The sequence below is a fragment of the Loxodonta africana genome, chromosome 2 (genome assembly GCF_030014295.1).
Source record: "Loxodonta africana isolate mLoxAfr1 chromosome 2, mLoxAfr1.hap2, whole genome shotgun sequence".
Classification (NCBI taxonomy): Eukaryota; Metazoa; Chordata; class Mammalia; order Proboscidea; family Elephantidae; genus Loxodonta; species Loxodonta africana.
The window spans coordinates 164,477,196-164,491,140 of record NC_087343.1 but is presented as its reverse complement, the minus strand read 5'-3'; the positions used below and the strand labels follow the sequence as shown (position 1 = coordinate 164,491,140).

The following is a 13,945-nucleotide window of genomic DNA, read 5'->3' as shown; positions in this document are numbered from 1 at the left end:
TGTGCCCAAGCCTTTTTCTTTTTTAAGGTCTTACGTGCTTTTTCAATCTTCATCAATTGATCCCTCTGTTTTAGAGATTAATTTGCTCCTTTTGTTGTTGTTTTTTAGAAATTTATTTTATTTTTTGTTGTTGTTGTTGTTGAGAATATACATACCAGAACATACACCAATTCAACAATCTCTACATGTACAATCCAGTGACATTGATTACGTTCTTCGAGGTGTGCCACCATTCTCACCTTCCTTTTCTGAGTTGTTCCTCCCCTATTAACAAACACACTGCCCCTTAAGCTTCCCATACAATCTTTTAAGCTGGTGATGTCAGTTTGATCCGAGATTTGTTGTTGTTGTTAGGTGCCGTCGAGTCGGTTCCGACTCATAGCGACCCTACGCACAACAGAACGAAACACTGCCGGGTCCTGTGCCAGCCTCACAATTGTTGTTATGCTTGAGCTCATTGTTGCAGCCACTGTGTCAATCCACCTCATTGATGGTCTTCCTCTTTTCCGCTGACCCTGTACTCTGCCAAGCTGATTCCAGATAGATAGATCTTAAAATAGTCCAGTGCTCAAGGCAGACCTTCTTTACTAGTTAAGCTATTGTTTGGTTTTAAGAAGATTTCAGGGGATATTTTTACTTTAAGGTTTAAAGATTATCTGGGGGTTTACCCAACCTCCATGGTTCCAAAAAGTCTCGATTCCACGCAAATTTGAAATTCTGTCCTGCATTTTTCCCTTTTTGATCAGGATTCTTCTATAGAATCTTGGATCAAAACATTTAATAATGGTAACCAGGCACCATCTAGCTCTTCTGGTCTCATGACATAGGTGGCATCTGTTCATGGAGGCAATTATGCCCACATTCTATTCCCTACTCCTATTCCTGACACTCCTTCTTCCTCTGTTGCTCCAGGAAAATAGAAACCAACTGTGTCTTGGATGGCCACTTGCAAGCTTTTAAGACTCCAGGAACTACACAATGGCTAGAACAGAAGCACTAAATATGATATTAGGTCAATTAACTGGGATGTCTCATGAAACTATGACCCTAAACCTCCAAACCAAGAAACCAAATCCCACTAGGTATTTGGTTGTACATAAGCAGCCTCAGCAGCTGCTCCTATTTTTTGTTGCTGTAAATATACCTATCACACAATTTTTGCCAATTCAACTTTTTATAGGTATACAAGTTATTGACAGCAATTACATCAATCAGCTGTGAAGCCCTAGCCTTAATCAATGCCATTTTTCCATCGCTGTGAACTGAAACTCAACGCTCCATCCTCCTTTATTTTTACATGTTATTTCCATCTGATGTTCTGAAGCCTGCACAGAACTCAAAACAAGTTCTATTTTGTGTGATGACTCTTATGCATGAAATTATTTTCTCACTAATGCTTTTCAAGAATTAGAATTTAAAAACGGTAATAACTTAGGTATAATAGGAAATAATTTAAAAATATTTCAAAACTGACAAAAGTTTTGACATATAAGTTTTGACAAATAAGTTGTGCATACCGTTCTTTTTCCAGACTCCCTGACAGATGAAGCGCTGCCTCCCCAGGTGAGTAAGAAAGGATAGGGCTGCCTAAGAGAACGGGAGACCTGGGACTCCCACTGCACAGTAACAGGATGTGGAAAATGTGGAGCTGGAGGTGCAGTGAGGTCCCCAAGCAAGTGTGCTTCAAGCCAGCCACAGGTTTGTGCCCATCCCCCCATGCCTTTCCCCTCTCCCCACACCATCTCTAGCACTCAGAGCCTAAAGCCGATACATGGGCTCCAGTTCTGGCTCTGTCACTAACTAGCTGCTCAGTTAAGTTTTCTCAGTTTCCCAGAAAGGAGAGCAATAGAAAGAATGAGTACATCTATCTGTGCAAGTATGTTGGAGAGCTTCAATAAGAGAACACACGGAAACCGCCTGGCACTCTGTTATGGACTGAACTGTGTGTCCTTCACCCCTCCCTTCCTCCCTAAATATAACTATGGATGCAATTTCGTTTGGGAATAGGGTTTTCTTTGTTATGTTAATGAGGCCATATCAATGCAGGGTGTGTCCTAAACCTAATCACTTCTGAGACACAGAGACAAGCACAAATGGGGGAAGACAGATGCCACATGAAGACCGCTGAGGGACCAAGTCACGCTGCAAGAGAAGGATCTTCCCCCAGAACTGGTGCCCTAAATTCAGACCTCTAGCCTCCTAAACTGTGAGAAAATAAATGTCTGTTCTTTAAAGCCACCCACTTGTGGTATCTCTGTTACAGCAGCACTAGGAAGCTAAGACACACTCTGTAAACAATCAGAACATGCTCGCTGCTGTTACTAGGGTTGCGCGATCATCATTATAGGGCCGTCTCCGGGTCCTAGGTCCAGGCTGTGGATTTAGTGAAATTTGCTCCACAAATACTCTCGGGATCTTCTGGGACTCCCCCCCACCCCCCACTCTCTGGAAGGACTGAACTGGACTCACCTCTTGCTTCTCATCAGCACCTGGCACTCTACAATTTCACCAAACACCTCAAAGCGCCTCTTCAGCTCGCGGGAGCTCATGTCGCTGGGGAGATTTCGAACATACACGACCCGGCCTTCACCCTGCTCGGGAAGGAGGGGACACAGAGGGGCCCAGTCATCGCCTGGCATCCTGGGACCCCCTTGGTGGTGGGCTCCCATGGCGTCCTCGTCCCCAGTCATGGCACTGGCTGAGCAGGTGACACCAGGTGGGGCTGGAGTCAGAGAAAGGACAGTGATGATCACTATAACAAAGGACCTGCCTGCTGGAGGAGGGAATTGCGGAGTGTCAGATGGGGAAGTGGACCCCAAAGGAAGGCAAGTGCTTACTTGTAGGACTTGGCAGAAGATAAGCAGAGACTGGGCTGAGGAAGAAGAGGACTCATCACCACTGATATAATGACACATTCAGTAGCTTCCACATTTGTGGTTTGAGTCTAAGACTTTTTTTTTGGTAATGGGCAAGGTTTGGGGTAGAACCGTGAAAAACTGAGGATGGCAATAGGGCAAGAAGTACTGGGAGCCCAGTCATTTGCAGGAGTTCAAGTCATTGCAAAGAACGGCAAGGAACAGGGGGCATTAGGGCTACTGGAGTCACCCATGCTCCCACTATCTTTGGTTTTGCTCAGCCAAAGTAGTTGAAGTCACAGTGTAGACACTGGGAAACAAGGGGTCACCTCCAGGTGAGCTTGGTGCTATGTCATGGGCCCCGAGAACAGCCTGGCTGAGGGGATGGGGAGTCCAGGCTGGAACCACTCCTCCTTGACTTGGTCTAGCTAAGCCATGGCTGCTGAAAGAGTTGCTCCAACCTGCTGGAGAATCTCCAGCTTTGTTCCTAGAAACCTGTGCTCCTGTGGGCAAAGCTGATGGTTTCCGGTTGGGATGGGTTTTCTTTAGGAACAGGTTACAGCCATTGATTCTCCAGCCGTTCCACCCTGCACCACAGACGGCAAGGAAGAAAGCACAGGCCCAGGGTCCCCAAGCAGGGATCTGCTGTCAAGTCACATGAACTGTGCACCCCACACCACAGTATGTCCAGGTTCAGCTCAGTACAAAAATCAAACCCCTCCCAACTGGCCTTCTTGTAGTTCCTTGAATTAATAAAGCTCCCTCCTGCCTCTGCCTCACTCATCCCCCTGCCCCAAGTCTTTGCTTGGTTGGCTCCTTTCAACCCTCACGCCTCAGAACCTTAAAGATACCCTCCTCGGCCACCCAGGTAATGCGTCCTCCCCACCAGTCATAACACGACTGTTTGAGACATGGCGTCAATTTCAGAGCACATATCCCAATCTGTAATTACGTTGTTTACGCCCTTATGAGTCTATTGTATTTTTCTCCCTTCTGCCCAACCATGGGAGTGGGGCACTGTCCGCCCAGGCCTAGACGAGTGCCAGGTGTATATTAACTGTTGAGTGATCCAACATGGGCTCCAAGAAGTTGCTCTCTGCACATCTTGTTGTTTTGAGTACCTGTTTGCACACAGCTGTGTACCTCCGGGGGTGTGCATACCTCATGTGTACCTCTAGAAGGACTGGACTGTGGGGGGAATATTAAGTGGGAGTCTGTCTTTTTGTGCTTCTGCCCTACATTTCCTTCCCTCCTTTCTAGTGACACAGAAGGGCTGGCTCTGGCTCCTTGTTGCAGTGCCCCGATGTATTTTCTTGGAGGGTGTTTTGCAGTAGGTTCACTAGGCAAGCCCTCAAGGAAGGGCCTGTGGACTAATGCTGGGAAGGAGTTGAGGAGGTGGGCAGGAAGGAAGGGGCAGACTCTCTTGGTCTTTTAGCTCTGATGGGGGAGTGGGAACCCCTAGGAAGCACAAGGCCAATGCCCTTGTGTACATATGAGTAAACTGAGGCTCAAGGAAGGTGGGAGACCTGCCCAAGGTCACAGGGCTGGTTGTCGCTGGTGGGCCTGGCTCTGCTCCCTGCACAGCCTGCCTCCTTGGCCTTGTCAAGGTCCCTGGAACTGAGCCTTACAACAACAGCAACAACGAGCTTCCAGGCCAGTCTAGTGGCTGCACTTCGCATGGCACCACCTTTTGATGGCCCTTGTGCTTTTCAAATGAAAGAAAGATAACTGTGCTCTGCAGGCAGTGGCCCTCCTTCCCCAGGCAAGGGCTGAAGGTGAGGGGCTCACCAGCTGGCCTCAAAGGGCTTCGGCCCCACGAAGCCCCCTGCACCTCCTGGCGCCCTGCTTGTCCCCAGTCATTCCGGGCTCCGGGGCCCCAGATCACTTACAATGGCCTTTTCCCGCCGTTTCCTGGCGTGCCGGACGCTTGGCGTTCCGTCTGAACACGGCCCTCTGCTCTCACATCTGTCAGTGAACAAGCAAAGCAGAGGCACTCAACTCTCGGGAGGAGACCGCGGCGGCGGGGCAGGGGTCAGAGTCGCTCCAGGAGGCAAGGGATGCTTCTTTGGGGCTCGCTCATGAGGGCAGAAATGCCAAAACTCCCTCCTGCAGAAACCCAGCTTTCTCCCTTTGGCAGTGACAGCCAGGGCTAGTGGGGTGTAACCTGCGCCTCTCTAGTTTCCCTCTGCCAGCTTCTAGGACTAGATTGCCAGAGCCTGTGCTGCTAATTATAACCCTCGGATCCGCACCTTTCTATGTCATGAGGGTAGAAAGAGCCCCTTCACATCAATCAGGGCTTCGAACAGGTTCCTTCCTTCAGGTTCCAGACCCTGCTAAAATTCTGCATTTCTAACAAGTTCCCAGGCAATGTGGTTAGGGACCAATGCTGAGAACCACTAGCAGAGCGGTGGTCCTCAAAATGTATTATACATAAGAATCACCTGGGCATCTTGTTAAAATGTAGATTCTGATTCAGTATATCTGGGGGTCAAAATGCAAATTCTCGGCAGGGATTTGAACCGAACAAATCACGTCTGCTTCACATCAATTATCTTATTTGACTTGCTGAAAAAGTCCTATGCAGTCTTTGTGTTTTCGCATTTTTCCAGATGAGAAACCTGAGGCTCAGGTTCGATATAGGATTGCCTAATGCTAAAAAGCGGGGAAGCCAGTAGCTGGAAGCAGGTCTTCTCACTCTAGGCCCATTGCCTTCATTGGTTGGCCCTTAGCCAAGAACAACCCCCCTGCCCATCACAGCTCCTAGACCCAGTGGAGCTATCAGGCTAACCAACCCATGGAGCACGAGGAGGCCCCTGGTGCCACCCAATGGTAGCCCTCCATGCCTGCCTGTGCTGCCCCCACTTCTCCACAGGGGATAGTCTGAGGATGGATGGAGCTCAGGGTGTGAGGTGGGGCCCAGTCCTGGCTTCACCAAACACTGTCCATGTCCTCCTGGGAAGCACAGCACAGAGGATGAGAACAGGAGGTCTGAGTCAGACAGCCTGGGTTTGAGTCCTGGCTCTTCCATTTCCCTGCTGGGTGACCTTGGGCCAGTTACTTAAACCCTCTCAGCTTCAGTTCATCTGTAAAAAAGCAATCATCAATTGTACCCACCTCCTGGGCCATTTGTGGGGATTAAATCAGAAAATGCATATAAACACTTAGGCACGGCTCAATACATGTTTCCTGTATTTTTCTATTTGACTCTCTGAGCCTCAGCTTCCTCATCTATAAAATCGGGAGAAGAGGCAGATATGCCCTCTAAGCGCATCTGTGAAGCTCAAACAGGGTAATACAAGGGATGTGGCTTGTGAGCTTTAAAGTGCTATATAATAGTATCATCACCCATTTGTGATATAATTAGGAGACCATCCCCACCTGAAGAGCTTAGCGCAAATGAAAGGCATTGTGGGGTTCAGGGTTTGTGTTGTTAAACCAGCTCAGAACAGCCGAAGTAAAGAAAGGTGGGCCTGGAGAAGGCTGATTACCGGGTTTACCAGGATTACCAGATACTAAATTTTTTTTTTTTTTTTTAAGCACTGCTAGGCAACTGAGCAGGAACCAAACTGACCAACTTCCTCAGTGAGCAGAAAAAGCCAGCTCTGAACCTGGCCCAAAAGTGAGAAGAGAAAAAGAATTTTGGGGTTTCTAGAGAGGTCCCCAGCTCCTCTCAGGGAAGCCCATGATACCTGCCCCGCCCAAACACCCTTGTACTGGCCAGGAAAGGAAAGAGGCTGGGGAACTCCAGCTCTGGCCTTGGGGGCTTGCCTCACCATAAGGAGAGACATGGTAGTGCTCCGAGCAACCACCACAGAGGTAACTGCCTAACATGCAGATGGAGCAACTTAGTCACAGCAAAGCAAGACTAGAGAGGAACCCTTGACTGCAGAAGGCTGCAAGGCAGGTGCTATCCCAGAGGAAAGTAGATTGGGGCCAGAAGAGAGGCCCAGAGAGGTCTGACAGAAGAAGACTCTGACCAATGGCTCCTGGTTGTGGAGAGCAGCTTGTTAGAGATGTCGCTAGGGAACACTCATTCTGAGTAACAGATAGTTCTGGACTTCTTAACTCGAGTTTCTGGTGCAGCTCTGAACCTGGAACCACTGCCTGATCAGATGTATATGTACATTTTAATGAAGAGAGGGGCCTTTGTTTTAACAAAATTTTGAAATATTCACGTGTCATTGGTGTAGCTATATAAATATACCACCTAAACCAAACCCACTGCCATTGAGTCGATTCCAACTCATAGAGACCCTATAAGACAGAGTAGAACTACCCCATAGGGTTTCTAAGGCTGTAATCTCTATGGAAGCAAACTACCACATCTTTCTCCAGTGGAGCAGCTGGTGGGTTCGAACCGCTGACCTTTCAGTTAGCAGCCAAGTGCTTAAACCACTGTGCTACCAGGGCTCCTTATATAAAGCTGTCCTTTTCTAAGAAATATCTTTATGTCACCTGAGCTCTGGTCTCAGAATATGGTACTCTGGGAACATCATCACTTGAGAACTTGTTAAAAATGCAAATTCTGGGGTCCACCCCAGATCTACCAAATCAGACAGTACAGCCAGCAATCTGTTGTAACCAGGGTTTCGAAACAGTTCAGTCATGGATGACAAAGTGAATTTGGAACAGACCTGAATTTTGACAATCTGGGTGATCCAGAATGATAACCGAAATGGGAAAAATAACAAGTCAAAGCCTTGGAATAGGAGACGCGGCAGAGATGCAGTGAGCCCTTTCAGGAGCTTGATGTGTGAGACTGGATTATTGGCAGAACTGTGGAGAGTGCGTACATTCAAGCTGCTCAGTCTGCCGCCATCTCTAAGCAGAGCACTGCTGTTTCCGACTCTGCTCAAAATCAGACAGGCGAGAGATTTGGTTGCTACACCCTTGTTTTCTAAGACGGAGACTAGGTTTCTAGCAGGGCTTCGACCTGTAATTTTTCCTGTACCAACTATTGTTCTGGTTCAGTCAAATTTTTAAAATTCCAGCCTGTTTTGGTGTTGCTTCCTTGGCCATGACGGAACCTGGCAGAACAGGTTCAAAGCCCTGGTTTTAACTGACCCTCCAGGGCTTCAACTGCACTGCTCTTGACTCAAGAGCACCATCTAGTGGTTCCTAAGGCAAAGTAAACTTCAGGCATATGGCCCCTCCTCAAGCCTCCGCTGGAAAGAATCAGGCCCTGCTGTGATCAGAGATAGAAGCAACCAGTCCCCACCAAATATGCCAAGCTCCATTCTTTCTGCCCAGCTCCCCAGCTGACTTTTGGACTGGCTCCTTCTCTAGTCTGGTTCAGTGAGCAAAGATGGTATGAGCCTACAGGCTCATGATGCATCATTCCTGCGCCAAGGTAGAACTCTTGGGGTGGCTGCCTGCTGGAGGTCACAGTGGAACTTGGCAGGACTGAGAAATGGGAATAGATGTTACCACTGTTTTCAGACTAGGTGTTTCCACCACCTCCCCCACCCCGCTCCCGCACACAGATTAGAATTATGCCAATCTTTCTTTTACATGTAAATGTCACGTAGGCTTTAAACTGTGTGGGGATGGTGTTTACACAACGCCTATCGGTTGTACAAATACAAAGGCAGCGGCACAGATGAATGATGCATAAGCTCATTTACACGTGAGGCCTAAATGCCTGGAAATGGGTTTAATTTCTCTTGGAGGTCAGGGCATTGGGGATACTCCTGGCTGCCACACACCGGGCTTGGTTGGCTTCCATGACTTGCCTACAACTCCCTCAAGAAGGAGACCAGGCTTCAGGTCCCCTGGCCAGGACATGGGCCACATAGAGAGATACTGCCCTGGTTTAAGAGCACAGATCACAGGGCTCCTCCCTCCTCTGGCACCCTGGGAACCAGGGCCCTCAGGTACCCACTGTCCCTCCCAAAGCTACCCATTCATACCTGAAGGTCCTCCGGGTGGCTGGTGACCGGGAGCGGCAGGAGGAGGAGCCGGAGCTGGAGCGGCTGCGAGAACAGAGCTGCCGACTGGCCTTGCTTGGTGGGCTCTGGTAGGGGCAGTGGTCAGAGCGAGGGGGGCTGACCCCTGAGTCCTCCTCATCATCCTCCTCCTCCAGGAGGAGGCTGCTCTCACCGCTGCTGCTGCTACTGTCCTCAAAGACGGTGTCGTACTCGGGGCTCTTGCACGAGGCCACATCTTCGTCCTCCAGGGCACTCTCCAGGAGCCCAAAGTGCTTGGTGAGGCTGGCACGGATCTCGTGGTCTCTTAGCAGCACACTGTCCTTGGTGGGGGCGTTGGCATCACAGCTTTTGTTGTCCTCCCTGACACAGGCCAGTGCCTCAGCCTGTGGGGCACCTTGCTGGGGCCAGTCCTCAAGGTGCACCTCAGATGGCTCCCAGGACCTCAGCACCTTCCTCTGCAGGGCGCCCTCTGGCTTGAGCACCTGGCAGTAGTCGTGGTCCCCAAAGGAACAGGCGAAAGGGCGCTTCTGGCCAGCCTGGGAGGCCGGCGGGGCTGCAGTGTGCCGTAGGTGGGACAGGAGCTCGCTACGCTCTGGGTGCTTCCTTGGCAGCTTGTGGGCAGCCCCTGTGGTGGCCCCAAGCTGGAGGCCTTCAGAGGAGGGGAGACTGGGAGCTATGTCTTTTCCTGGGCTGTGCTTGACGTCGGGCTTGAAGGGGTCCTCCTCTGTGGGCTTGTAGGGGGGCGTGGTTGGTGGGGTGAGTCCTACCCAAGCAGAGAAGAAACATGTGAAGGGGAGACCAATCACTTCTCCAACGGACACTAAGTCTCTAGTTTGGGATGGCCAAGAAGAGGCATATGCGCCACTACTCCTCCAACCCAGAGTGATGGCAGACATCACTGACTGATCACTGCAGTGCGAGTTGAGCCTGGACTTCGCTTGGGACCCAGTGCTCGACACAGGGCTCTGGGAAGCCATCATCAATCCTTTGGAGTTAGCATGTGACATGAAATCTATTTGCCATCCCTTCTGTAGCCTGCTTATGGTACCCAAAGCCTCCACATCACCCAAGATATCTCCTCTTACTCCACAACCAGTCATTCTATGAGCCCTCCCAACTGAACCTCCTAAATGCCTCTGGGGTCTCCCAGAGTCAAGAGGGGGCAGGTACCACAGGTAAAACCCCCCACCTGGGTTTTACCACCATAGTGTCCTTAGGGCTCCTGCATCTGAGCCTGTCTTCCATTCTCCCCAATGTACACCACAGGGAACTTTCTACCATGCCCAGCTCTTCCTCTCTGGGGCTCCTGATGCCTACAGGACAAAGATCACACACCTCAGCCTGCACTCCTCGGCCTCCCCGACCTGCCTTTTAGTCCTCCTGTGACTGCTCTTTCCTGACCTTCTGATTCTACTGTCTAGCAACCCAGGTGACCAGTGCCTTCTGACGCAGCCTATATATTCACTCCTCCATGCCTTTGCTTGCGCCAAGTCAGCTAGCAGGGTGCCCTTCTTTGTCTTTCCAACTTCTCCTCATCCTTCAAACCCGGCTCAAATGTCTCCTGGTCTGGGAGCTGGCAAAGTCTCCTGAGGCCACACCTGCTCCTTCCTCGTGTGCCCAGAACTCATGTTCAGTAAAACCTGTGAAAGCTGGAAGCTGTGTAAGGCAGAAACCTGTCAGAGAGGGAAAACTCAAATACTATATTTTCCACTGAAAAGAGAGAAAAGTGGTAAGGCTGCACGCTGTCAAAGGCGGAAAACTTGAGAGGCCCAGAAAAACAAGGCAGTCTGTTGAGCTCTGGCTCTCACAGGTCTCACCGTACATACTTTTGAACTAGTGGATATTGAACAGTGTTCATCATGGTGGTGTGTCTCTGTATCCAGGCTCCTCCAGGGGCAGAATTCTATCTCTTTCCTTTCCGACCCAGATAACACTTTATGCATGGATTACTGGAGGCTGAGTGGCTGATCCCAGGCCCGGCCCTCTTCATAATGCCCTCATTGTGCACCTCAAAACCCAGCACGCCCTGTGGAGTGGTGACAGGGTGGGCTCAACAGGACACCCTCTCAATGCTGGGGATGCTGTTTAGTGTGGGGAATTCTCTGCCAGGGGTCTAGCCAGCTGGGCCCCTGGCTCACCTGCTGTGCCACAGAGCTCCACTGTCAAGGTCTGTTCGAAGTTCTTCTTGCCAAAAGGAGGGTCGCTGGTGGGGCTAGGGAGGACAGAAAGGGAAGAGGCCAGTCAGCAGCAGGTTCCCACGTCCCTGAGCACTCAAGGGGGATGAGGGGAGACTGTGATGGACCCTGGTTCTGCTGCTCACAGAATTGGGGCCTGGGGAGAATTTGTGGGGGGCACCACCCTGGCTGTCAGAGGTATTCAAAGTTGCACATCTTTTTTAGGAGATAGCAGAGGATTGCTGGAGGGTGGAGAGGGGAGAAATTTCGTCAGCCTTCTTATTTTACAGATGGAGCAACTGAGGCCCAGAGAGGGAAAGGAACTTGCCCAAAGTTACACAGCATTTTCAGTTCTTCCCCATGGAGAGAAGAAGTCAGTCCAGTATCTCAAAGGAGACAGCTGATGAAATGGCCTGAGGTCTTAATTCCCCATCTCTTCCCTGGGGAGAGCAGCCTGCAGGGGCCAGTTTCTAAAATCAAACTCCCCTCTAGGGGACTGCAGCTTCTGAGGACCCCACATGGCAATCAGGGCAGGAGCCTGGGCACTGATGAACCACCACCACCTCCCACACCCACCAAGACAAATTCTCATGGAATAATCTACCAACAATTTCTAAAAATCTACCTTTGTGACAAGGCCAGCATGAGGCACCTGGGAGAGTCTGAAAAGAAGACAAAAAAGAAAACAAGATTTGCCAACACAGCATCACTAACAGATGTTTCCCCTCTGGAAGAGACCTCTGAACTTCCCTTGGAACCAAGCACAGCTGCCTTTCAGGCATGTGGCCCAAAAGCAGATGCCCCTGCAATTTTTAGCGAGGGGCAGGAACAACTCCAATCCACCTTCTACCCTGGGGTCTCAGCAACATTAAGGGCTGGTCTCAACTACTTGATTTTGGAGAAAGAGCAGGTCGGGTATGAAGGCGACCCCTGCTGGCCAAACAATGCAGCACAGTGTGAAGAGCTCCAGCTCCAAAGTCCAGCAGTTGTGGGTTTGAATCCTGGCTCTGCCACTAATCAGACAGATGCAGGACTAACTAGCTGGGCTGATTTTGAAATATCTCTGTGCCTCAGTTTCTTCATCTTAAAACAGGAGTAACGCGATTTATCACGTAGGCTTGTTGTGGGGAGTCAATGAAGGTAACCTGCTAAATCTTAGACCAGTGCCTGGTACAGCAAGTGCACAATAAATAACCATCATCATCATCATCATCACTATTATTATCACCATTCTTATATTTGGAAATGAACAAAGAACAACAACTTCATTGTGGAGCTGAATCTATGACTCGAGCTGAATCTATGACTCACGCCTTTTGTCGCCGCATCACCCAGTAAGACTTCTTGATAGCACTTATCACAATTTGTAATTATCTTCCTCTTTTGTTTACTTTTTTATTGCCTGTGTCTGCCACTAAAACATAAGCCCCAGGAAAGCAGCCATCTTGCTCCTTGTTCATCTAATGGCACCTGGCTCATGTGTGATGGCAAAACTCAGAGAGGGATGGGCATAGCCTGAAAATCTGCTCTCCAACTATCCCAGGGTACAGAAAGGGATTGGAGAGCCAGAGAGGGGAAGGGACTTGCCCAATATAGCACAACACATGGGGCATGCTTGAACACAGGACTCCTGGCTCTTGTCCAGTGGGGTATGCCACACCCCATCCCTGCCCCCTCTCTTGCAGGCCACCAACTCTGACTACCTCTAGAAGGGAGCCGCGGGCAGCCGGGGTCCTCATCCGTATCCCCACACCCACTCTCGCAGGGGCTCTCCAGAGCTGGGATCTGGGGTCCCCGTAGGAGCTGCTGGTCTTGGCCACTGTCCTCATCCGTGGGGCTGCCCAGCTCCCCCTCCATGTCGTAGGCCTTGGGAGCCAGGCACAGTGAGGGCAGAGCACCTTGCGGCTCTGCAGGGACCAGGGATTCATCAGTAAATGTCATCCAGGGGCCCAGGTTGGGGTTCAGCCTCCTTGAACGCCTCACGGGGCACACAGAACTCTCTAGTTTCCTGCCCAGCTTGGTCCATGGCAGGCTTCGGCCTGGCCTTTTCCTGCCCCACTCCTCCTCCTCCTCTTCCTTTTCTTCCTCATCCTCTTCCTCTTCTTCCTCCTCATCTTCCTCCTCTTCCTGCTGCAGCCTGGTAGACCGGTGGACACCTCCTTTCACTTCCAGCCGCAGCGGACGCAGGCTCGGTCTGGGCCCTGTGCTCTTGGGTGAAGCTGCGATCCTTACCTCCTCTACCGGGGATGGGTGGCCAGGGGAGGCCTGGCTGTCCTTGGGGGGCCTGTGCCTCGGCCGGGGTGTAAGCGAGGCGTAGACAGGCGTGGCCAGGCGGTAGGGTTTGCTGACATCACAGAGGATATCTTGTGCCAAAAGTTCCCTCAGGATGGAGAACTCAGCCCAGGATGCTTTGGAGGGGTGTCGGGACTGGGGCCGGGCTCTGACCTGCTTGGAGGGGCTGCTGCAGGGCTGGGGGGCGGGCTCTGGGGCCTGTAGGGGCAGCTTCCTCTGGGGGAGGCAGTAGGTGTGCATGTAGCGAATCAGCTGCACCATCGCCTGCATGTTCTCCTGGGAAAGCTGGGCACTGGGGCCTGCCCTGCCTGGTGCTGGGGAGTCCCGGGGACAGGCTGGGGCTGACTGGTGGCTCGGGCAGTCCTCACCCGGCTCCTCATCCTCCCTGGCAGGGAGCCGGGGACTCAGGGGGGGTAGTGGCTGCAGACCCCTCTCCGGGGAGTGGGCTTTAGCCTGGGGGCAGGAGACCATTGAGGTGAGGTGCTTATGCAGTTCTGTACAGCTCCGACTCTGAGACTGAGTTAGGGGGGTCTTCTTGTCTTGGGTGCTGTCCATCTAGAGAGGGAAAGAGGCCAGAGTCAGGAGAGGGCCCCATACTGTTCCTCCCCACTGCCCCATCCCTGCAGCCACTGGGTCATCGGAATAACCAGGTTTCATTCACTGTATTCCCAGCCTCCGGCACAGAGCCTGGCACCTG

At 51.2% G+C, this 13,945-nt stretch overlaps 1 protein-coding gene across 3 annotated transcripts in view; it reads right to left on the bottom strand.

Moving 5' to 3' along the window:
* Window positions 1-13,945, bottom strand: part of PPARGC1B (PPARG coactivator 1 beta) — a 155,862-nt gene that overhangs the window by 37,997 nt on the left and 103,920 nt on the right. For all 3 annotated transcript variants that reach the window (XM_064278095.1, XM_064278089.1, XM_023550585.2), the window contains exons 5-10: window positions 12,660-13,803; window positions 11,582-11,618; window positions 10,921-10,994; window positions 8,765-9,545; window positions 4,745-4,820; window positions 2,470-2,591 (exon numbers count right to left, since the gene is read on the bottom strand). In XM_064278095.1, the coding sequence (XP_064134165.1) occupies window positions 2,470-2,591; window positions 4,745-4,820; window positions 8,765-9,545; window positions 10,921-10,994; window positions 11,582-11,618; window positions 12,660-13,803 (2,234 nt within the window). The remainder of the gene's footprint in view (window positions 1-2,469; window positions 2,592-4,744; window positions 4,821-8,764; window positions 9,546-10,920; window positions 10,995-11,581; window positions 11,619-12,659; window positions 13,804-13,945) is intronic.